The sequence below is a fragment of the Anomaloglossus baeobatrachus genome, chromosome 1 (assembly GCF_048569485.1).
Source record: "Anomaloglossus baeobatrachus isolate aAnoBae1 chromosome 1, aAnoBae1.hap1, whole genome shotgun sequence".
NCBI lineage: Eukaryota > Metazoa > Chordata > Amphibia > Anura > Aromobatidae > Anomaloglossus > Anomaloglossus baeobatrachus.
This window is the reverse complement of record NC_134353.1, coordinates 739,998,490-740,023,237: the sequence shown is the minus strand read 5'-3', so window position 1 is coordinate 740,023,237 and position 24,748 is coordinate 739,998,490. Positions and strand designations below refer to the sequence as shown.

At 49.2% G+C, this 24,748-nt stretch overlaps 1 protein-coding gene across 1 annotated transcript in view; it reads left to right on the top strand.

Annotated features, from left to right (window-relative positions):
• The window catches only part of DDX55 (DEAD-box helicase 55), a 40,115-nt gene extending 16,090 nt beyond the window's left edge, over positions 1-24,025 (top strand). Inside the window, exons 7-14 of the mRNA XM_075341814.1 lie at positions 177-366; positions 7,117-7,199; positions 7,287-7,418; positions 8,032-8,124; positions 21,636-21,750; positions 22,055-22,223; positions 22,706-22,995; positions 23,358-24,025. Coding sequence (XP_075197929.1) covers positions 177-366; positions 7,117-7,199; positions 7,287-7,418; positions 8,032-8,124; positions 21,636-21,750; positions 22,055-22,223; positions 22,706-22,995; positions 23,358-23,510 — 1,225 coding nt within the window. The 3' untranslated portion in view covers positions 23,511-24,025. The remainder of the gene's footprint in view (positions 1-176; positions 367-7,116; positions 7,200-7,286; positions 7,419-8,031; positions 8,125-21,635; positions 21,751-22,054; positions 22,224-22,705; positions 22,996-23,357) is intronic.
• Positions 24,026-24,748: the final 723 nt, after the last annotated feature.

Here is a 24,748-nt window from a genome sequence, read left to right as displayed (position 1 = left end):
GATGATTTCTGTGGTCCTATTGGAGAGTAGGATATGACCGCATGTGTGGGTGGGTTTGATGATAAATATTTGAACAGTTTCCAATATTTATATTGCCACGTAGAGATTGCTTGTTGGCACGTGCTTTACTCTCTTTAGCATTTTATGTTTACACAGAGTATACTTTCTCCATTTAGCATAAATACAATATTAGGCTTTCTGCCCAAGCAAAGGAGGACAGGTCTGTTCTCTGCCACCCAAACTCAGGAAGTGGAGAATCTGGTGCGAGCCGGGCTTCGGAATCCAGTGCGTATCACAGTGAAGGAGAAAGGGGTGGCAGCCACCAGCACCCAGAAAACGCCAGCACGACTTCAGAATTATTATATGGTAAATGATATTCAGTGGTATTCCTAATTGAAACAATAAACAGTCAGCCTGCTATAGCTTTGTGATGTGCTGGGCACTGTTTTAATCTGTAAACAAGGAGCGAGTGCATTTTGCAACTCCAAATTCCGAAATTTTCGTGAGATTCAGGAATTTCTTCCCTTAATTACACAGCAGATGTGGCAAAAACATTTCTATCCTTTATTTAGTACCTATTCTATGGATGGATAAATGTTCTCGGTGGGAAAAACCTTTCCAAAATTTATTTCCACGTGTTACATATTTGCAGCCTGTTTTTCTGCATCAAAAACAAAATGTTGGCAGGAAAAAAAGCTGTAAAAAATATGTGCTTTTCTCTGACGCCTCATTGGGGGACACAGGACCATGGGTGTTATGCTGCTTATCCATAGGAGGACACTAAGTAGATGCAAAGATGTTAGCTCCTCCCCTGCAGTATACACCCCCTGGCCCAGCCAGGCTACTTCAGTTTTAGCTTGGTGTCTATAGGAGGCACATCTCTGCAGACTACTGCAGCAAGAATTTTTTGTTTTTAGAGGGCGATGGTTTCCTTCGGGGACAGATTTCCCAAAACCATCAACAGGCGGGAACGCGGAGTGTCGCCTCCCTGTACCACCTCCTGCGACGCTGGATCCTGGGCTGTTACTCACTGGACGACTGGTCTCATGGCACCGATTTGCCAGAGCCCAGAGCAGATGAAAACTTCCTCAGTCCCTCTTGCAGGCTCTGAGTTGATACACTGCACCGGTGTGACCGGGCAGCAGACTGCCATCTCCACATGAGGTGAGATCCTTCCGATTTCCAGAGCAGATAAAAAACTTCCTCAGTTCCTCTGGCAGACTCTGAGTTGATAAAAGCTCTGTGACCGGGGGCTTAAGAAAGCAAAGGCAGCTTCACAGCAGGCGTCAGAATCTCCACACTGGCTCCCTGACAGGAATTGGAGCAAAGGTCAGATCCTCCCTGACTGTATTCACATGGACTGATTGCAGACTCCTGCATAGAATTCCACCTGTGGCGGGGGGAGGGGGAGAGCTCCCATACCCACAGCTGCGGTACACTTATAGAGTTTTTTTCTGTCCACCATTGTTGTGCAGGGCTGGAGGGGGAAGGGGAGTCCCTTCCCACCATTTTTTTTGTTTTATATTTTCTCATGCCTTCTTGTCGGAGCTAAGCCCCCCCCCCTCCAACACTCAATAAGCCACGCCCCCTCACGAAAGCGCTCGTAACCCTCCTCACACAGGAGCTCTGCAGAGCATTGCTCCCTCTTGTTGGGATCAGAGCCTGTGGGTGTCTCTCAGAGCTGGCTTCCTCCTTCCCACAGGAACTGGGACACAATAGCAGGGGGGAGGGGCCCATCAGGATTCTGGGTGAGTCATAGCCTCACTTGCACATTAGCTCTGCATTCAGCTCAGCTCAGTTCAGCATTGCTCCCTCATTACAATCAGAGTTTGTGGCTCATCAGCCTGAGGCTGCAGTCACATGTTTTATGCCCTGCACGACTACAGCGACCACTATAAGACTTTTAATGTATCCTGCCACGCTGAGCTACTAGGGGATGATGGCACCTCTTCCTTCTGTGAGTCCAGTGCCCCTGTAGCTCCCCCCCCCCCACCTGATGACGCCTCTATAGAGGTTCCTTCTGATAAGAATCAGCTCTCTGCTTCACCGGTTGCAGATCAGAAAAAGGGCATGACCCCCATGGTTCTCCCTCCAGGGTACACAGATGGGGTTCTCCCACATGTCCTGCGGTCTATGAGGAGCCGGAGGAAGGGGAATGATGTTTGTATCGGGATGATTCCTTGGTTTCAACCTCCCCGAGCGATCAAGCTGCGATAGACTCCCTTATTGCAGCAATCAACCAAACTCTGCATGTGGAAGATCTCCCATCCACTACTACTGACCCTGCGGTCTCCTTTAAAAGGGTGAAGAAACCTCAAAAAAAAAAAGTGTTTTGACGGCGCTTCGGTATCCGTAAACTCATGGAATCCCGGTACCCCTTTGGCTTAGCTGTCTCTAAGGGCTGAGCCGATCCGGCCTCAGTGGACCCTCACCCGGCTTCTCGCCTGCCTGAAGGACCCTCCTGTCTTTTACAGACAGACAAGTGGAGCAGCTCGATCGCTCCGCCTTGAGACTGCGGGTCCCTCTCCCCTTCTGTGTGGATCGCACAGGCACCAGGACTACCAGTTTCCCTCAGACCCTCACAGATGTAACAGTTCACATTGCTGCGGCGGTAGAGTACCTCATGCAGGCCTCCCTCGATGCTGCTACCTGCGCAGTTGTTGCCGCCTCAAATACCATAGCCATCCGTAAGGCCCTCTGGTTCCAATAATGGAGTGCGGACTCGGTCTCTAAGAAGCCTCTCACAGTACTCCTTTCCAGACCGATGGTTTGCCGATCGTCTGGACAGGCTCTTTTTTTTTTTTCTGACGCCACAGGAGGAAAAGGGTACCTCCTTCCCCCAACTCTAGCCCAGGATGTTTTTTACTAGACACGCAGGGCCCGACCTTCTCAGCCCTCCCCGTGTCCACCTCGTCCTGGCAGTCTAGACAAAGACTGAGGAGTCTCGTCCTCCTCCATCTGGGCCGCCGCCTCAGACCACAATTGGGTGCGATACCTTGTGTTTTCCGGTTACCACATTGAATTCCGGTCCCCTGGTCAGACTCTTCTCTCAAACCTCCCAAAGGCTCCAAAACACCGCGAGGCCTTCTCCTCAGCAATCCACTCCCTCCAAACGGCGGGGTTGATGGTACCTGTTCCGGACGGTGAGAGGTTCAAGTCCTTCTATTCCAACCTCTTGTGGTCCCCAAAAAAGGACTGGTCAGTTCGACCCATCCTGGACCTCTAACACCTGAGCAAACATGTGCACGTAAGGAGATTCAGAATGGAATTCCTAGGGTCCATTATTACCTTTATGGTTGAAGGAGAATTCCTTTCCTCCCTAGCTATCAGGGACGTGTACCTGCACATACCCATCGCTCCAGCTCACTAAAAGTTCCTCCGCTTCGCGATTCAGGACTTTGTTTTTTGTTTTTTTTTATCTTTTTCATTTGTGGCCCTACCCTCGGCTCTGCCACAGCACCAAGAGTCTTAACAAAGGTCGTGGCGGCCGCCATGAGTGCCCTTCACGCTAGGAGAGTGGCTGTTCTGCCTTGCTTGGATGACATCCTCATCAAGGGCTCAACCAGCGTGCAGATCTCTGTGGGCATCCTATCCCGCTTAGGGAGGCTTCTGACTCCAGTCAAATCATCCCCGGTCCCGTCAAAATCCGTCACCTCCCTGGGCATGTCCCTGGACAACCTTCGGGGCTTGATATTTCTCCCTCAAGACAAGGCGACCGCTCTACAACAAGCGGTACACTGCCCTCTACGTACTCCTCTCGCTCCAAACGATTCAGTATGAGAGTGCTAGGTAGGATAGCGGCGGCTATAGAGGCAGTGCTACTCGCTTAGCCACACCACCGCCCACTGCAGCTTGCGCTTCTAGCTGCCTGGGACAAGAGCCCCTTTTCCTTGGACGAACTTTTCACCTGACACCTTCAGTCAGGTATGCGCTTTGCTGGTGGCTTCAGTGCTCTTCCATATCGAGAAGGAGATTTTTTTTCTCCCAAGTGGACTGGCTACTCCTGACAACAGACGCCAGCCTCTTAGTCTGGGGAGCAGCGTACTGGCTCCACACTGCTTCGGGACGTTGGACGCCCCAGGAGTCTTCCCTTCCCAGAAATCATCCTGAAAATCAGCGCGATCTTCTCGCGCTCAGGTCATTCCTCCCCTTCTGCTAGCAGGTCGTTTGATTCGGGTCCAATTGGACAATGCAACAGCTGTGGCCTATGTAAATCGGCAGGGAGGTACCAGCAGCAAGACACCTTATCTCGAGGTCCTCAGGATCCTCACCTGGGCCGAATCGACGGGGAGGTCTGTGTTTTCAGCGTTACACATACCGGGAGTAGAGAACTGGGCGGCGGACCGTCTAAGTCGCCAAGGCCTGGCCGCTGGAGAGTGGTTTCTCCACCCTGAAGTGTTCCCACACATCTGCACTCGCTGTGATACACCAGACGTGGATCTAATGGCCTCAAGGTTGAATGCAAAGGTACCCACGTTATTAGCCAGGTCACGTGATCCACAGTCCATTGGCGCGGATGCTCTAGTCTCCTGAAGTCGTTTTCGTCTACCTTACATGTTTTTCGCCTCTGCCCCTGCTGCCGCGAGTAATCAGGAAGATCAAGGCAGAAGGAGTCCTGGTGATACTAATAGCACCGGACTAGCCCAAGTGCGCCTGGTATGCTGAATTAGTACAATTGCTCATGGTGCCTCGTAAGCATCCCAGACCTGCTGACCCAAGGGCCCATTTCCCATCAACTCCAGAGCCCTGAAGCTGACGGCCTGGTCATTGAGACCTGGATTTTTACAAGAGCGAGATTCTCTCCCGCGGTCATCTCCACCATGTACAGTGCCCGAAAGCTGTCCTTCATCCCGTATTTACCACCGTACGTGGAAAACTTTCCTTTCCCAGTGCAGGGAATCTAATGTCCAACCTATGCCTCTGGCGATCCCCAGAATTCTTGATTGATTGATTGATTGATTTTTTTTTTTTTTTTTTTTTTTTGCAGTCAGGTTGCAAAAGGGGTTGGCCCTCAGCTCCCTTAAGGGGTAGGTTTCATCTCTCTCAGTATTCTATCAATACCGCCTAGCTTGCAATCCGCAAGTCAAGACTTTCCTCAAGGGCGCTTCCCATCTAGTTTCCTCGTATAAACGGTCGCTGGACCCATGGGTCCTCAATCTAGTTTTGGACGGTTTCCAGAGGTCCCCCTTTGAACCTCTTAAGGAATCTTCTCTTGCTCTTCTCTCCTGGAAGGTAACATTCTTAGTGGCGATTACGTCCATCAGACAAGTTTCGGAACTGGCAGCACTCTTTTGCCGCGAACCCTTTCTGATCTTTCATCAGGACAAGGTGGTTCTACGCCCCCTTCCGGTTTTTCTTCCGAAGGTTACTTCCCCGTTTCATATGAACGAGGACATTGTTCTGCCTTCCTTTTCTCCACACCCAGTCCATAGGGTGGAAAGGTTTCTATATTCGCTAGACCTTGTGAGGGCTCTGAGATATTACGTATCCAGGATGGCCCCTTTAGGAACATAGACTCCTTGTTCATCATTCCTGAAAGGCTTAAGAAAGGAGAGGCAGCTTCATAGGCAACGCTGGCTCGCTGGATTCGCTCTGCAATCCAGGAGGTCTACCGCTTGCAACTCATTACACGCGAGCAGTTGGTGCCTCTTGGGCCATTAGGCATCAGGCTTCAGTGGAACAGAGGTGTAAGGCTGCGACCTGGTCTTGCCTACATACTGTTTCAAAGCATTACCGAGTCCATACCCAGGCTTCGGCTGAGGTGAACCCTGGTAGGAAAATTCTGCAAACGATAGCCAGGAGCGCCTACTGAGATAGGTGCTCCACTATCTGGGACTGGTTCCTAGTCCTTGGGTTGCGTTGTTTGTTTACCCACCCAGGGACTGCTTTAGGACGTCCCATGGTCCTGTGTCCCCCAATAAGGCGTCAGAGAAAAACGGATTTTTGTGTACTCGCCATAAAATCGTTTTCTCTTAGCCATCATTTGGGGGGGACAGCACCCTCCCTTTTGCCCTGTTGGGCCTTAGCTTTTTTTCTCTCTCAGTACTTTTTTGTTATGAGTATTCACTCACGTTTTTTGTTACTTGTTCTCCTACTGCTTGTGTACTAAAACTGAAGTAGCCTGGCTGGGCCAGGGGGGTGTATACTGCAGGGGAGGAGCTAACATCTTTGCATCTACATAGCGTCCTCCTATGGATAAGCAGCATAACACCCCATGGTCCTGTGTCCCCCAATGATGGCTAAGAGAAAACGATTTTACGGTGAGTACACACAAATCCGTTTTTTTACACACATTCTTTTTTTTCCCCATTCATTTGAATAGGTGAAAAATCTTGCAAAAATGCTGACATTAGTAACCTGCTGCAGATATAGTAAAAAAAGCTTTTATACTTCAAAACCACAAAGAACAATAGCCAGATGTACATGAGATTTTAGAAATCCCATTCAGTTTGCTAGTATTTGTAAAGTGCAACACTTTTTACCCTTGGGAGAAAAAAAAGCTTTAAAAATGCAGCGTGTGAATAAGCCATAAAGATACATTCAAGAAAAAACCTGGGACTAATTACTTGCTTTAGAGAAGGGTGTGGGTTCCAATAATGGTCCTCTAGATATTTCATAAATATTTATGATGGTAATACTTCTTTTAATGTTATCAAAGAGGTAATGGGGGCTCATGAATGTCATAAAATGACCCCGTCAATTAATTAAAACATCAGCCCGTCCTCGTGATTATCAGGACAGTATGAAGAAACACAGCTCCTGAGACCTGTGTTTCATTTGACAGAAGAGCGGTATCGCATGCACACTTACCTCTGAGCCGAAGAGAAGGGCTGTGATATCACAAGGAATAAATCTTCTCTTCGGTTGACTAAGTACGGGGGACTAAGGCTGGAAAAAATATCCTTTGTGCCCAGTCAGGCAAGGAGAAAATGTATTTCTTCTGATGTCACAGCCCTTCTTCTCGGCTCACGGAGATGTGTGCTGATAGTCGGTTGAGACACAGGTCTCAAGAGTTGTTTATTCATACTGTATCCCATTTTGACACGTAACTAGGATGGGCTGTCGTTTGAACTACCTGACAGGGGCTTTTTATTCTCAAATATTTGTTTTCAACAGATTTGTAAAACAGATGAAAAATTCAACTACCTTGTGAGTTTCTTACGTCAGCGCAAGCAGGAGAAGCATCTTGTGTTTTTCAGGTAAAGACTAGTTGTGGTTGAGGTCTTAACAGAGAGTCTGCTTTGTTGTTCTGTTATTAATATGCTATTTTCTGCTTGTGTACGTAGTACCTGTGCCTGTGTGGAATACTATGGGAAAGCATTAGAAACCTTTGTGAAAAATGTGAACGTAATGAGCATTCATGGAAAGATGAAACACAAGCGTAACAGGATTTTCACTGAATTTAGGAAGCTTGAAAGGTGAGAGAACTGGTCAGACCGCTTGTTGGCTTATAGAGCGGTCATAAATGGAAGAAGGTCCTTGTATCACCATGTAATATAAACGACTACGCACTGCATCATCTGTGTGCATCTGACATGATGTTCAAGATTTTGTAGTAGTTTATTGCCATATCTTGAATGTTAAAGGGATCTTCCAACTTTGATCATCCAACTTATCAATCTTAAATGAAATTAATGTATTTAGGGCTATAAATTATTTTTATAATTGTTTATTAAAAGCTTACAACTATTCGGCTTTTACAGTTACTGTTTCTGCAAAACAGTCAACTTGGATGTGGTCTGTAATAATAGATCAGTTAAAACGCGTACAGAAAAAGACAGATAAAAGATTTTCAACCTCTCCTGTATGACTGCCAGAATGAGCTCCCTGATGGATTTTCAGTCAACTCCTTCTATAGCCAGCAATAGACATTACAACACTATAGAGACTATAGAAGGCAACGGTGCAAAATTTTTTATGCAAACCAATTGGAAAAATACATGCGCGTATGTGTGTGTACATATGTGTGTGTGTATAAAATTATATAATTAGTGGAAAACCCCTATTGAGAATATTTTTCATTTGTTACAGTGGTATTTTGGTGTGTACTGATGTGATGGCAAGGGGTATTGACATACCAGAAGTTGACTGGGTTTTGCAGTATGATCCCCCCAGCAGTGCCAGGTAAGCAGGGTTTTTAGTATGAGGTTTCTACTTATATTTGTTTTCTTTTATTGAACAACATTGTCAATCTGCCTGAATAAATGTGTCCAAATAGTCTAATGACAGATGTCCTCTTCTCAAAGAGGTTACCCCGGCACACAGTAAAGAAAATGGAACAATCCAGGTGTATTAGTATGCTTGTGTTATTTTATTATTTCACATATAAACAATTCTGTCCGACGTTGCGGCTCATGCAAGAGCCTTCATCAGGGTAGATGAGTGCCATATGGTAAGACTTAGAAAGGTCCTAATAACACATTGGAAGCAAGAGGACTGAAGAAAAGTATCTGAATACTCAAGGAGGACACTTGGTATAGGAAAAATGTGTATGACAGTAGTATACTGTCGTGTAATGTGAATGGGGCTAACAGTGAAGGATGAGTAGTAAGATGATCACTACAATATGTGATGGCTTGAATAGAAGGATTTTTGTGTACTCACCGTAAAATCTCTTTCTTTGTCGCTCCATTGGGAGACCCAGACAATTGGGGTGTATAGCTTCTGCCTCCGGAGGCCACACAAAGTATTACACTTTAAAAAGTGTAACCCCTCCCCTCTGCCTATACACCCTCCCGTGCCTCACGGGCTCCTCAGTTTTTATGCTTTGTGTTGAAGGAGCACATTCACTCGAGCTCCCATTTTAGTCAGCAGCAGCTGCTGATTGTATCGGATGGAAGAAAAGAGGGCCCCCACAGGGCCCCCGGCATGCTCCCTTCTCACCCCACTAAGTCGGCGGTGCTGTTAAGGTTGAGGTACCCATTGCGGGTACAAAGGCTGGAGCCACATGCCGTTTTACTTCCCCATCCCTTAGAGGCTCTGGGAGAAGTGGGATCCTAACCGGTCATCCATTCACTGGGACCGGGCTCCCTCCGCAGCCCCTGAGGGAATCTGACGGACAGGAGACTTGGTATCATCAGGGACAGGGCCCTGCATCTAAAGGTACTCTGTGTCCCCTTGGGGACGGTGCATGGAGCGCTTGGTCTCAGACGCTGCAGCGGCTGCTGTATTTTTATGACGACCGGGACTACCGCGCCGACCGCGCCTGTTTGCCGGCCGCGGTATTAAATTTAGTCCCCGGCTTCATGCGGCCTAGTGCCATAACTCCCGCCCCCGGGCCTGCCAGTCAGGGGTAAGGGCGGGACGGTCGACCTGACGTCGACAGTGAGGGCTGGAGCACACTTAGGTGTCCTCCTTCCCCCTCACTAATCACTGTGGGGCACCAGATTCCCGCACTTTATTAGTCGCCGCCCACGGCTCCCTCCTCCCCTGAGAACGCCGGCAGCCATGTTTTAAACACATTCTGCCGGTGGAGGACTTCTGGCTGCAGCTCTGGGAGACCCAAGGCAGGGAATCTGGTGGACACACACCGCTTTGGGCGGTCGGTAAGCCACACCGGTCACCCGGTGCTGGTCCCCCTAGGGTGCAGAAGTGTGTGTGTATATATATATATATATATGCTATGCTACCTGCAGGTTCCACCTACCCTCACTGTGAGCAATGCTCGGGCCCTGTGGCACTCACTCAGCCGGAGCCTCGGGCACTGGTGGGCCCCTCGGCTCAGGTAGAACCGCCGGCTTCCCCTGTCCAGATGGCAGGGACAGAGTTTGCAGTTTTAGCTGAGAAACTCTGAGTCACTTTCACAATCCATGGCTCAGTCTATGGACAAATGGTCTGCTAAGATACTAGAAGCCTTGCAGTCCAGACCGGCCCTTACACAGGCCCCGGGCACTGCGGGATCATCGCCCCCAGGCCCCTCTCTGTCTGCGCTGCAGCGTGCTCCCGGGGTGGCCCCTAGGTATCACGTGGAGGACTCCGGCACGGACCGCAGTCCCAGACCGGCTAAGCGGGCTCGCTGGGAATCTTCCCCAACTTCATCACGCTGTTCGGGGTCTCAGCTTGAGGACTCTCTGGAGGATGAAGCGGAGGTCGCAGCCCAGGGCTCTGACCCTGACGTTGCTCTCAATCTTGATACACCTGAAGGGGACGCCATAGTAAATGACCTTATAGCGTCCATCAACCAGGTGCTAGATCTTTCTCCCCCAACTCCACCTGTGGAGGAGTCGGCTTCACAGCAGGAGAAACACCAGTTTAGGTTTCCCAAACGTACACGGAGTGCTTTTTTCGATCACTCTAACTTCAGAGATGCTGTCCAGAAGCACAGAGCTTTTCCGGACAAGCGCTTTACTAAGCGCCTTAATGACACACGTTACCCCTTCCCCTCTGACGTAGTTAAGGGTTGGGCTCAATGTCCCAAGGTGGATCCTCCAGTCTCTAGACTGGCGGCTAGATCGTAGTATCAGTGGCTGACGGTTCATCGCTCAAGGATGCCACTGACAGGCAGATAGAGCTCCTAATGAAATCCATCTATGAAGCCACAGGCGCGTCTTTTGCCCCGGCCTTTGCAGCCGTGTGGGCACTCCAAGCTATCTCAGCTTGTCTGTCTGATATTAATGCGGTCACACGTACCTCTGCTCCGCAAGTAGCGTCTTTGACTTCTCAGGCGTCGGTATTTTCATCCTACGCCATGAATGCCGTCCTAGACTCTGCTAGCCGTACAGCGGTAGCATCCGCCAATTCGGTGGCAGTCCGCAGGGCCATGTGGCTACGCGAATGGAAGGCAGACTCTGCTTCCAAGAAGTTCTTAACCGGTTTGCCATTTTCTGGCGACCGTTTGTTTGGCGAGCGATTGGATGAAATTATTAAGCAATCCAAGGGAAAGGACTCGTCCTTACCCCAGTCCAAACCAAACAGACCTCAGCAACGGAAAATTCAAGCGAGGTTTCGGTCCTTTTGGCCCTCAGCCAGATCCCAATCCTCCTCGTCCAACAGGGCACAGAAGAGCCAGAGGAACTCTTCTGCATGGCGGTCTAAGTCACGTCCTCCAAAGACCGCCGGAGGCACCGTCTCCAAGGCGGCCTCCTCATGACTTTCGGCCTCCCCAAACCGCATCCTCGGTCGGTGGCAGGCTCTCCCGCTTTGGCGACGCCTGGTGGCCACATGTCCAAGACCGATGGGTGAGAGACATTCTGTCTCACGGTTACAGGATAGAGTTCAGCTCTCGTCCTCCGACTCGTTTCTTCAGAACATCTCCGCCCCCCGAGCGAACCGATGCACTTCTTCAGGCGGTGAACACTCTGAAGACAGAAGGAGTTGTGATCCCTGTTCCCCTTCAGGAACGTGGTCGCGGTTTTTACTCCAACTTGTTCGTGGTGCCAAAAAAGGACGGATCATTCCGTCCCGTTTTGGACCTCAAACTGCTCAACAGACATGTGAGAACCAGACAGTTTCGCATGGAATCTCTCCGCTCTGTCATCGCTTCGATGTCCCAAGGAGACTTCCTAGCATCAATCGACATCAGGGATGCTTATCTCCATGTGCCGATCGCACCAGAGCATCAACGCTTCCTTTGCGCAGTTTCATCTGCGTCCACTCCAATGGGACATTCTCCGCAAATGGGACAGGAGGTCGACGTCCCTAGACAGGAACGTCTCTCTTTCTCTGGCAGCCAAAACCTCTCTTCAGTGGTGGCTTCTTCCCACTTCTCTGTCAAAGGGAAAATCCTTCCTGCCCCCATCCTGGGCTGTGGTCACGACGGACGCGAGTCTGTCAGGGTGGGGAGCGGTTTTTCTCCACCACAGGGCTCAGGGAACCTGGACTCCGACAGAGTCCTCCCTTCAGATCAATGTTCTGGGGATAAGGGCAGTGTATCTAGCCCTAAAGGCGTTCCATCGGTGGCTGGAGGGCAGGCAGATCCGCATACAGTCGGACAACGCCACGGCGGTCTCGTACATCAACCACCAGGGCGGCACGCGCAGCCGTCAAGCCTTCCAAGAAGTTCGGCGGATTCTGCTGTGGGCGGAGACCACAGCCTCCACCATCTCCGCAGTTCACATCCCGGGCGTAGAAAACTGGGAAGCAGACTTTCTCAGTCGCCAGGGCATGGACGCAGGGGAATGGTCTCTTCACCCGGACGTGTTTCAAGAGATCTGTTGCCGCTGGGGAACGCCGGACGTCGATCTCATGGCGTCTCGGCACAACAACAAAGTCCCGGCATTCATGGCACGGTCTCAGGATCACAGAGCTCTGGCGGCGGACGCATTAGTTCAGGATTGGTCACAGTTTCGACTGCCTTATATATTTCCTCCTCTGGCAATGCTGCCCAGAGTGTTACGCAAGATCAGGTCCGACTGCCGCCGCGCCATCCTCGTCGCTCCAGACTGGCCGAGGAGGTCGTGGTACCCGGATCTGTGGCACCTCACGGTGGGTCAACCGTGGGCACTCCCAGACCGACCAGACTTGCTGTCTCAAGGGCCATTTTTCCATCTGAATTCTGCGGCCCTCAACCTGACTGTGTGGCCATTGAGTCCTGGCTCCTAGCGTCCTCAGGGTTATCTCAAGATGTCATTGCCACTATGAGACAGGCCAGGAAACCAACGTCCGCCAAGATCTATCACAGGGCTTGGAGGATCTTCTTATCCTGGTGCTCTGATAAGGGTTTTACCCCCTGGCCGTTTGCCTTACCCACTTTTCTTTCCTTCCTTCAATCCGGAATGGACAAGGGTTTGTCTCTCGGCTCTCTCAAGGGACAAGTATCGGCGCTTTCCGTGTTTTTTCAAAAGCGTCTGGCCAGGCTTCCGCAGGTCCGCACGTTCCTGCAGGGAGTTTGCCACATAGTCCCACCTTACAAGCGGCCGCTGGAACCCTGGGATCTTAACAGGGTTCTAAGGGCGCTTCAGAAACCACCTTTCGAGCCGCTGCGGGATGTCTCTCTATCACGTCTTTCGCAGAAGGTGGCTTTTCTAGTGGCAGTTACATCGCTCCGTAGAGTGGCGGAGCTTGCAGCGCTGTCATGCAAAGCCCCCTTCCTGGTTTTTCACCAGGATAAGGTGGTTCTGCGTCCGGTCCCGGAATTCCTCCCTAAGGTGGTATCCCCTTTTCATCTCAATCAGGATATCTCCTTACCTTCATGTTGCCCTCATCCAGTTCACCAATGTGAAAAGGATTTGCACTTGCTAGATCTAGTGAGAGCACTCCGGATCTACGTGTCTCGCACGGCGCCACTGCGCCGTTCTGATGCGCTCTTTGTCCTTGTCGCTGGCCAGCGTAAGGGGTCGCAGGCTTCCAGGTCAACCTTGGCTCGGTGGATCAAGGAACCGATTTTTGAAGCCTACCGTTCTTCTGGGCTTCCGATTCTTTCAGGGCTGAAAGCCCATTCTACCAGAGCCGTGGGTGCGTCCTGGGCATTGCGGCGCCGGGCTACGGCTCAGCAGGTGTGTCAGGCGGCTACCTGGTCTAGCCTGCACACTTTCACGAAACACTATCAGGTGCATACCTATGCTTCGGCAGATGCCAGTCTAGGTAGGCGAGTCCTTCAGGCGGCGGTTGCCCACCTGTAAGAGGGGGCCGTTTTCGGCTCTTTTTATCAGGGTATTTTTTTACCCACCCAGGGACTGCTTTTGGACGTCCCAATTGTCTGGGTCTCCCAATTGAGCGACAAAGAAGGGAATTTTGTTTACTTACCGTAAATTCCTTTTCTTCTAGCTCCTATTGGGAGACCCAGCACCCGCCCCTGTTCCCTTCGGGCTGTTTGTTCTTTTGTGTACACATGTTGTTCATGTTGAATTGTTCCTTTGGTTCATGGTTTCAGTTCTCCGAACATCCTTCGGATTGAATGTACCTTAGACCAATTTACAAGTTTCCTCCTTCCTGCTTTTGCACCAAAACTGAGGAGCCCGTGAGGCACGGGAGGGTGTATAGGCAGAGGGGAGGGGTTACACTTTTTAAAGTGTAATACTTTGTGTGGCCTCCGGAGGCAGAAGCTATACACCCCAATTGTCTGGGTCTCCCAATAGGAGCTAGAAGAAAAGGAATTTACGGTAAGTAAACAAAATTCCCTTCTTCTCTGAGTCTTCATTGGGGGACACAGGACCATGGTGTATGCTGCTGTGACTAGGAGGCTCACACTAAGTAGACATAAAAAAGTTAGCTCCTCCCCTAGCAGTGTACACCCTGAGCCGGAGGCGGATCTATGCCAGTTTAGTGTACAAGCAGTAGTAGGAGAAACCTGAACAACCCTAAGTAATCAAGGTAATACCAAGAAAATACGTGTGAGGAAACAGTGACTTATATAGACCTCTAGATAAATATTATATTATATAGATATATACCCACACACACAGATATAAAAACCTATACAAGCCGGGTGCGAAAAAACACTGTCCTGTAAAGAACCGGGCTAGACCGGCAAACTATGACAACCCAATATCCAAACGGGGTGGGTGCTGTGTCCCCCAATGAAGACTCAGAGAAAGAGATTTTACGGTGAGTACACAAAAATCCTTCTTTCTCTATCGTTTCATTGGGGGACACAGGACCACGGGACGTCCAAAAGCAGTCCCTGGGTGGGTAAAGAATCAATCACACAGATCCAGAAAAACAATCTGTGAGAATGCTCTGTTCAAATGTGCACCGCCCTTTTCATAAGTGCGTGACAGCTGCCTGCCACACCCTTCTCCCAAGATAGGCCTCAGGTGACGTCTGGGTGTACACCTTGTAAAACCTGGCGAAGGTATAAAGGTTGGACCACGTGGCGGCTTTGCAGACTGTTTGGCTGGCGCCCGGCGTCTTGATTGCCCAAGACGCCCCAACTGCGCGGGTGGAATGGGCTTTTACTCCGTTCGATGAGACTTTACTCAAATCCTATAGGCCTCTGATATGGCCGATTTGATCCTTCTTGCAATGGTAGTCATGGATGCCGGCATGCCCATCTTGTGACCAGTAGGCAGGAGGAACATGCTGTCTGAATCACGGAAAAGCGCAGTTCTCGAGACGCAGGATTGAGGCCCCCTGGTTCTAGCGGGGAACAAACTGGCTGGACGAAACATCCTGACTTATGGCCGAGATGGTCGGAAAAAAGACCGACGGAGCCCACACACATGCCGCTTGAAAGGTGCCCGCGAGAGACTCGCCTGTAAACCTGACTGTAGGCAGGCCAGAAACACCGGGAGCAACAGAGTCAGCTGAGATAAATTGACATTGACCTCGCATCACTGAAGGAAGGCCTTCAAAGTGCGGTAGTAAATCTTTGAAGACGAAGGCTTCCGAGTCCCGACCAAAGACTGCACCACCCCTGGAGCAAAGACTGCCTGGGCTAGCAACCAGGATTCAAGAGCTATACCGTAAAATTGAGAAGCCCTGAAATTTGATGGAAGAGAGGACCCTGAGACAGCAGGTCCGGACGATCTGGGAGCCAGCATGTGGCGTCTGCGATGACCTGCGCGAGATCTGCGAACCACGCTCGACTGGGCCATTCTGGGCAATGAAAATCACTGGAATGCCCTCTGCCTTGATTTTCTTGAGAGCTCATGGGATCAGTGGCAGCGATGGGAAGATGAATGGAAGTCTGAACTGATTCCACAGAACGATGAGGGCGTCGACTCCTAGTGCTGAGGTAGTCGGCTGCCCAATTCTCCACGTCGGGGAAATGTACTGCGGAAAACCTGGAGTGGTGAGACCCTGCCCACTGTATGATCTCTTCCGCCTCTCTCGTCGCCATGGCGTTCCTTGTGCCGACCAGGTGATTGATGTATGCTACTGCAGTGGCGTTGACCGACCAGATCGGCCATCCCTGTATGAAGCGCAGAAAACTTCTGTAGTGCTCGGAGAACAGCTCTGATGTCTAAAAAACGTTGATAGGGAGCCGGCTCTCTTGGGGAGACAACCGACCAAGAGCCGTGTGATGGTGGAAACACTGCTCCCCAGCTTCGAAGACTGGCATCTGTGGTGACTGTGAGAGTGCACCGGTCAGCAAGACCTTCTTCTGGAAGGATCTATACCTCTGGTCCCCCATAGAAGCGAGTAGCGGGTTCCCGGAGGCAAATGGATCCCGCATGCCAAGGAAAATCTAGAATTGTCCCCCTCTGTTCAGCAGGGTGGACTGCAGGGGACGCAGGCAGAAGCGGGTAAGCGGAATGTCCTCTATTGTCGCCACCATCCGACCGAGGCCTCTCGTGTCAAAACGTATGGACACCGTCTTGGAATGGCGGAGGAACCTGAGGTCTCCTTGGAGGGACACAATCCTTTCCTGCGGGAGGGACACACGTCCTTGGGAAGTACCGAACTCTATGCCTAGGAAGGTAATCATGCGGACCGGGGCCAGAGAGGATGTCATCCAAATGGTGAGCCAGCCGAGTCAGGACAGAGCCGATGGTGACCTGAACACTTAGGAGACAGTCGTCGAAAGAAAACCTCTTGATCAGCTCAGCAAGTGGACCGGGTACGGAGTCACTAAAAATACCTCTGGGTTGCGAGATAAAACATGGCTGTCGCCATGACCCTTGTGAACACATATGATGCAGATGCAAGTCCGCAAGGTAGTAAACTGCTGATGAACTTCTGCCACTGTGAAGCGCAGGAATTTCCGGTGCTGTTGGGCAACCGGAAAGTGCGGGTATGCGTCCTTCATGACCAGCGAAGGGAGGAATTCTCCGAACTCCAAGGAGGCAATCACAGATCGGGGACAAGTCCATGCAAATCTTCCTGGGTCTGACGTATCTGTTGAAAAACTTGACGAGAGCAGGGCGCACAGTGCCCTCTTTCTTGGGGACAAAGAAAGGATATGAGTAGATTCCTCCGAATCGGTCCGAAGTTAGAGCTGGTAAAAAACGACTTGGTGAAATTGATGACATCTCTATCTTGTACCCAGAGTCTAGAAATTCTCTGACCCAGGCGTCCGTGATCAAAGGCAGCCAGACGTGTGGGAGAGAGACAGGCGCCCCTCCCTACCTGATCTGCGCAGGCGCGCGAAGACCACAAGTCATTTAGCGGGGTATCGCTGTGATCTGGACGTCGATCTGGATGGCTGGCGAGGCCTAGAATGGCAGGAAGGTTTTGTTTCGAAGGACGGATTCTTCCTGCTCCTCTGCGGGGATCTGGTTCTCTTAGGGATACGTTTTGGACTCAGCTGTGGAAGAGAGTTGCTCCTACCTCCTGTGGCCTCGGCGATAATCTGATCCAGCCTGACCTCAAACAGACGACCTCCTGCAAAGGGGAGGGCGGTAAGGGATTTCTTAGAAGCCATGTCCGCGCTCCCGGCTCTGAGCCAGGACGCCCGATGGATGGCCCGCGTGGTGCTAGCCGCTTGCACTACGCAGTCGGCTGCTGACAGAGATAGATTGATCATGTACTCACCCACTAGAGCAATCCGTGCTGCAATGTTGAGGAACTCAGGGTTGCTTGACCCAGAGCGAAGACCCCTGCGGGGAGTATCTGTCCCAGCCACCCTGGCCTCCGCGACCCAGACGGCGGCGAAAGCAGGTGAAGGGACCGCGCCCGCCACTTCAGGGCCGAATCTCTCTGTTTTCCGATCCGAATTCTCTCGGCGCGAGGCCCCCTTGTGTGATGACAGGCGGGAAAAAGGGAGGGCGACCCCAGGCGGGCCTGCCCATTCCTTCCTTAATACCTAAGGGAAGGGATAAAGTAAATCACTGGACTTACCATTGTTGAATAACTTATCCGGTTGTTGCCTGTGCCTGCGTAGAATTTCAGCAATTTCTGAGAGGTCACAGAGTTGCCTGTGGGCCGCTAAACCCGTTTGAAGGGGACAAGCTAGCTCTGGGTGGCAACGGAGTCCGTCTGGAGGATCAGCTTTTGATTTACCGCTTCAACCAGATTATGCCCCATACGTCTGATGCCGGCTGTAGATCTGGATCCGGCAGCGGGGCTGCCTCCGACTCTTTTCCTGAAAAGGTCGGACGGGCCCAGGGGCAGGAGGTACTCTGGCCCTGGAGGTGAGAGAGAGAGAGACCTCTGGGAGCAACTTGAGCGGGAACCCAGTGGGTCCGCTTCTGCACTCCAGTAGCATGGTCTGGATCAGCCTGACTGCCGTCCTGAGCCGGTTGAACCATGGGGTATGGCCGGACGAGGGGGTGCCTGCAACGCCTGCGCGATGGTCAGAGACGCTCCTAAAAGAGAGTCTACCAACTGGGACAGAGGGGTCAACCACTCCGGGGGGGGGGGGCACCTTGGTGCCCGGGGCGTCCTGTACTGCCGCAGTAGCGACAGGGACGTGGGTGCTGGTGGCGTCTGGGGCCAATCTGCGTGGGCTGTGGGTCAGGGACACCAGCCGAGCAGAAGGGTGTAGCCTGGCCTTGGAGAATTAGGCATGGCTGCTCAGAAGACTCACACTAGTGACACTAGGGACGAGACAGGAGATAGGAGAAGAAAAGAAAACAAAGGATAAGTAAGACGCAGTTGGTCCTAAGTAGCAGCAGCACTCACCCACGTCCTGTGTCCTTCCCAGCTCAGCAGAGGTCTCAGAGCTGTGGGGACAGCATCGGGGGTAATCAGGAAGCTGCTGCTCACAGGCCTGTTACTGGCTGAGGAGGTGAGCTGAGCAGGAAAACAAATGTTTTGTTTTTTTTTTTTTTTTATTGGAGAACATGCAGTGAGGCTGGCCGGCCTGTATCCGGGCAGAAGATGCAGGGGGCGTGCTGGAAAAAAGGGGGGGGGGAGGGGGAGTGCTCCGGCCTGAGGTGGGCCCAGACCAGGGAGGGAAGGCTGGAGGAGGCAGGGGGAGGGGCCACATTTGGGCGGGAAAAAACGGGGCGTTCCCTGCCCACACAGCCACGCCAGGAGGTTGAGTGGTGGGCGGAGTCGGGGGCGTGGCCAGGACGCAGGAGCGACTAGGCCGAGACCGGGGCCTAAATTTTTGCAGCTGCCCGGGGGAGAAGGTAGGAAAAAGTCGGTCCTACCTGAGTTCAGCGGCGCTGCTCCAGCGAAGGTAGAAGTGCAGGCAGGGCGCTCTGCACATGCCTGTGTGCAGCGCACACCGGCTGGAAGCTCCATGGAAGCGGAGAGGAGAGGCAGGGAGGTGAAGGCAGATGGGGGGGTAGGAGCCCCCTCGCAGAAGAAGGCAGCGGTGCGGGCCCCGTCAGATTCCAGACGCGCTGCGGAAGCCCAGTCCCTGCTGCATAGCCCTGTGCACCCTTTGGGGTAGTACCGCAGAGTGAATCAGGGGTGCCCATGAAGGTTCTGCCCCTTGTGCAAACCAGGGAGTGGTACCACGGGAATGGACGGGGGAGAGGGCCCGACATCTCAAGCCTCTGCGACCCTGGGGAGTGGTACCCACAGGGCTGCGAAAGGATGAGGGCTGAAGAGAAGAAGCCTGCAGTAAGAGAAAAAGACACAGGCATGAGAGCGACGAGCGGCTCTGAGAAAAAACATAAAAATAGACAAAAAATCAAATGGCTGAGGAGGACGAGCAGGCCCACATCAGCCTCCGACACTAAGCAAAAAACTGGCATAGATCCGCCTCCGGCTCAGGGTGTACACTGCTAGGGGAGGAGCCAACCTTTTTTATGTCTTAGTGTCAGCTTCCTAGTCACAGCAGCATACACCATGGTCCTGTGTCCCCCAATGAAACGATAGAGAAATATATAATATGACAGCCAGTCATGTATGGGAAAAGCCACATAGGATGTGGAGGATATACACTATTAATGATAGAGGAATGGTGGGAGCACCAGAGAAATGCCTATTGCAGCATGTTGTATATTGTGTCAAAAAGGGAGCCACATGTCCTCCTCTGTCATGTTCTAAAATAGTTATCCACTTTAGGCATCACTAGCTTGCACCTATTGTAGTTGCCATAACTACAGTCAGGGCCAGAAATATTTGGACAGTGACACAAGTTTTGTTATTTTAGCTGTTTACAAAAACATGTTCAGAAATACAATTATATATATATAATATGGGCTGAAAGTGCACACTCCCAGCTGCAATATGAGAGTTTTCACATCCAAATCGGAGAAAGGGTTTAGGAATCATAGCTGTGTAATGCATAGCCTCCTCTTTTTCAAGGGACCAAAAGTAATTGGACAAGGGACTCTAAGGGCTGCAATTAACTCTGAAGGCGTCTCCCTCGTTAACCTGTAATCAATGAAGTAGTTAAAAGGTCTGGGGTTGATTACAGGTGTGTGGTTTTGCATTTGGAAGTTGTTGCTGTGACCAGACAACATGTGGTCTAAGGAACTCTCAATTGAGGTGAAGCAGAACATCCTGAGGCTGAAAAAAAAGAAAAAATCCATCAGAGAGATAGCAGACATGCTTGGAGTAGCAAAATCAACAGTCGGGTACATTCTGAGAAAAAAGGAATTGACTGGTGAGCTTGGGAACTCAAAAAGGCCTGGGCGTCCACGGATGACAACAGTGGTGGATGATCGCCGCATACTTTCTTTGGTGAAGAAGAACCCGTTCACAACATCAACTGAAGTCCAGAACACTCTCAGTGAAGTAGGTGTATCTGTCTCTAAGTCAACAGTAAAAAGAAGACTCCATGAAAGTAAATACAAAGGGTTCACATCTAGATGCAAACCATTCATCAATTCCAAAAATAGACAGGCCAGAGTTAAATTTGCTGAAAAACACCTCATGAAGCCAGCTCAGTTCTGGAAAAGTATTCTATGGACAGATGAGACCAAGATCAACCTGTACCAGAATGATGGGAAGAAAAAAGTTTGGAGAAGAAAGGGAACGGCACATGATCCAAGGCACACCACATCCTCTGTAAAACATGGTGGAGGCAACGTGCTGGCATGGGCATGCATGGCTTTCAATGGCACTGGGTCACTTGTGTTTATTGATGACATAACAGCAGACAAGAGTAGCCGGATGAATTCTGAAGTGTACCGGGATATACTTTCAGCCCAGATTCAGCCAAATGCCGCAAAGTTGATCGGACGGCGCTTCATAGTACAGATGGACAATGACCCCAAGCATACAGCCAAAGCTACCCAGGAGTTCATGAGTGCAAAAAAGTGGAACATTCTGCAATGGCCAAGTCGATCACCAGATCTTAACCCAATTGAGCATGCATTTCACTTGCTCAAATCCAGACTTAAGACGGAAAGACCCACAAACAAGCAAGACCTGATGGCTGCGGCTGTAAAGGCCTGGCAAAGCATTAAGAAGGAGGAAACCCAGCGTTTGGTGATGTCCATGGGTTCCAGACTTAAGGCAGTGATTGCCTCCAAAGGATTCGCAACAAAATATTGAAAATAAAAATATTTTGTTTGGTTTATTTGTCCAATTACTTTTGACCTCCTAAAATGTGGAGTGTTTGTAAAGAAATGTGTACAATTCCTACAATTTCTATCAGATATTTTTGTTCAAACCTTCAAATTAAACGTTACATTCTGCACTTGAATTCTGTTGTAGAGATTTCATTTCAAATCCAATGTGGTGGCATGCAGAGCCCAACTCGCGAAAATTGTGTCACTGTCCAAATATTTCTGGACCTAACTGTATTTCTACCCAGTTTCCTAGGTACATTCCTGTTAAATGTTTGGTAATAGCATCTTCTGTATGTGTTTACATACTTTATTTAGACAGGGTCTCTTTAGATTTGGCCTCAATGTATAATTTTCTACTAGATTTCTGGCCATTTGTTCTCACATGTTTTTTTTTTCTTCCAGTGCTTTTGTGCATCGGTGTGGACGCACTGCAAGAATTGGTAATCATGGCAATGCACTTGTATTTTTGCTTCCTATGGAAGAATCATATGTCAACTTTCTCTCCATAAATCAGAAGGTGAATATTTTGTAATATATACGAGATATATATCTTTAGATTACATTATCTATGTTTAAATATATATAGGTGTGTGTGCGTGTATATAATAAATATATATTTGTGTGTAGTAAAATGTTTACTTGTGCTGGTGACATCTATTACTATGAGTTTGTGGATCTCAAAGCTGTGGCTCCCACTTATTTCAGTTCTTAATAGGGTGCATAATGCATTATGCAGATTTCAGTATCTTATTTCTGTATACTGTCAGTCAAATGCTTTTACTTTTGACAGTCACCAATTTTTGTAACTTCTTTATCATTAGTGTCCTTTGCAAGAAATGGATGACTTCAAATGTACAGTGGACCATCTGCCAAAATTGCGATCTATGGCAGAAAAAGATAGGGCAATGTTTGAAAAAGGCATGAAAGCTTTTGTGTCTTATGTACAAGCTTATGCCAAACATGAATGCAACTTAATCTTCAGAGTCAAAGGTATGTATACTCCTTATCCATCTAGGTTGTCGTCTGGTGGCTTTTCTTTTTTCCGTAGATTGTAAAGTGTTATGTAGTACAGAGTATTTCTGATACGGTAGTAGTGAGCACAGATGCGCTGATTCACCAAAGCAATTTTGCCAGAATTCTGGTAGAAATTGCTCTGACAAGTTGCAAAATTTTGGATTTCAAAAATGTTGCAACTCTTGGTGTTCTTACGCCATTTTCTCTCAAAATGGGTGCGAGATGTGACTTCACTGCTCGTCTAATTCTTGATGAGCTGTGTCGTTCTCCTCACCAGAAATCTTATTCCAGTCAGGGCACACCATTAATTAGATGCTCCCAATTCCGTAAGAGGCATACATCTCTTAATGAATCAGGAGCCCCCATCTCCATCAACACCGATGAAAAAATGGGTGGACTTGATGAATTTGGGGCCTTAGTGTTTTCTTTTCTGATTCTTTGATGTTTTATATACTTAGATTTGGATTTCTCCACCCTTGCTCGTGGCTTTGCTCTACTTAGAATGCCCCGAATGCCAGAACTGAGAGGAAAGGATTTTTCAGACTTTGTTTCCACTACTATCGATACAGACTCTCTTCCTTACAAAGATAAACATAGAGAAAAGCAAAGACAGAAGATGCTGCAGGAAAAAAAACAGAAACCAGAGGCGGAACATAGAAAAAACTTTGCAAAAAATAAGGCCTGGTCAAAGCAAAAAGTCAAAAAAGAAAAGAAGAAAAAAAATGCTCTGAAAAGAAAACACGAAGAGGTAAAACGGTTCTGTGAATAATGAAATGGTTCTGTCAATTAAATCAGCCAAGATATATGCAATTGACAATTTAATTCTGGAGTAGATCTCATTATATATTAAGGTTACATTGTATAGGGTTCAGTTTACAGCCTGTCCATAAACTGCATGGAAAAACACTGACTTTACAGCCAGGGTCCATGAGGTCTAGCTTTATAAAGTCGTGGCACGTTAACTCATAGCACCCATTTATGAGCTTATTCAGGAATTTTGCAAAATGTCTTTTTTCTTTTTTTTTCTTTTTGTTTTTTTATATAAGTGTTAACACAACTGTAAAAATTGCTGCAAAAACGTAATGGTAACATTGCTGATGTGTCCCTTAGGATTCTGACCTAGATGATGAAGATGTGAATGAGCTGCTTCGGGATACCAGGCTGTTGAAAAAGCTGAAAAGGGGTAAAATAACAAAGGAAGAATTTGACAAACAGCTGACAGTTGCTGGAAGATCTGAGGGTGGATCAGATGTATCAGACTGATCGTGATCTGGATACTCCTTGTTAAAAAAACAAACAAACAAATTAATCAAAATGGCCCAAAGAAGTACTTTTTATGCCTGGAAGACTGGCTATATGGGTAACCAATAAGAATAAGAGGATCCGCCTCCCAGAGTATGGCGGGGGCAGAGGCTTTGCCCATACATTTGTGAGAGTCTTGTTTTTTTCCATCCACTTTTCTGGAACAGTACTATTTAGTGTTAAACTCTTAAAAAGGATCCTGTGACCATGTTTTCCCAATATTAACTAACGCTATTAACACTAGAAGTCCCAGAGAGGGGTCATTTAACATTTCTACCTTTGGAACCCAGAGACGGGTCGAATGAGGTTGTTTTCCATTGAGTTAAGCCATTTAGTTTCTAGTTAGTCCTATTCTGTTTATTGTATGTCATTTGACTTTCTTTCGGGACTTCAGGGGGGAGCTCGAAATTTGTGACTTCTAGTGTTAAGGGGAACTAATCACCAGGATTTTCGTGTAAAGCCAGTGCTATACAGGCACTATCAGGCTGATTCTATACATACCTGTAGTGGTCAGCTCAGATGTTTAGGTATTGAAATCCAAGAAAGTAAAGTTTATAAAATGATCTGCTTGTTGAGTGACAGCAGCTGAATATCAGATCATATATTCATAGTTATCCCCTCCCCTGTTAGAATTAGCATAAGTATTATACAAACGATTCACTTTGCCTATTGCAGGACCTGTGTGAGGTCATACCCATGTGACTAGCAGGGGCGGGGCCTCATCCAACAAAGATCGATACCAGGTCACATGGGTATGACCTCACCACAGGTTCTCCAAGAGCTAAAGTGAATCGTTTGTATAATACTTATCCCCTCCCCCTGTTAGTTAGAATTAGCATAACTATGAATAGACTAGAAGGTGGACCGATTCTAATGCATCGGGTATTCTAGAATTTGTGTAGTTAATGTATGATTTGTGTTATATGATGATGTTGTTGTGTGTAGTTGCCAAGTGTTTGTGTAGGGCGCTGTCTGGGTGTGGGGGAGCGGTGTTGTTTGTGTGTTGCGTTGTGTGTGTCTGCAGTGTTTGTGTGTGGTGCTGTGTGTGTTTTGTGCAATGTGTGTGTGTGTGTGTGTTGCGCGATATGTGCGTATATTTGTGTATGCCGGTGTTTGTGTGTTGGGTGTTGCGTGTGTGTGCGGCGTTGTCTGTGTGTGTGGGTGTCTGTGTAGGGCGGTGTTTGTGGTTCCCAGTGTGT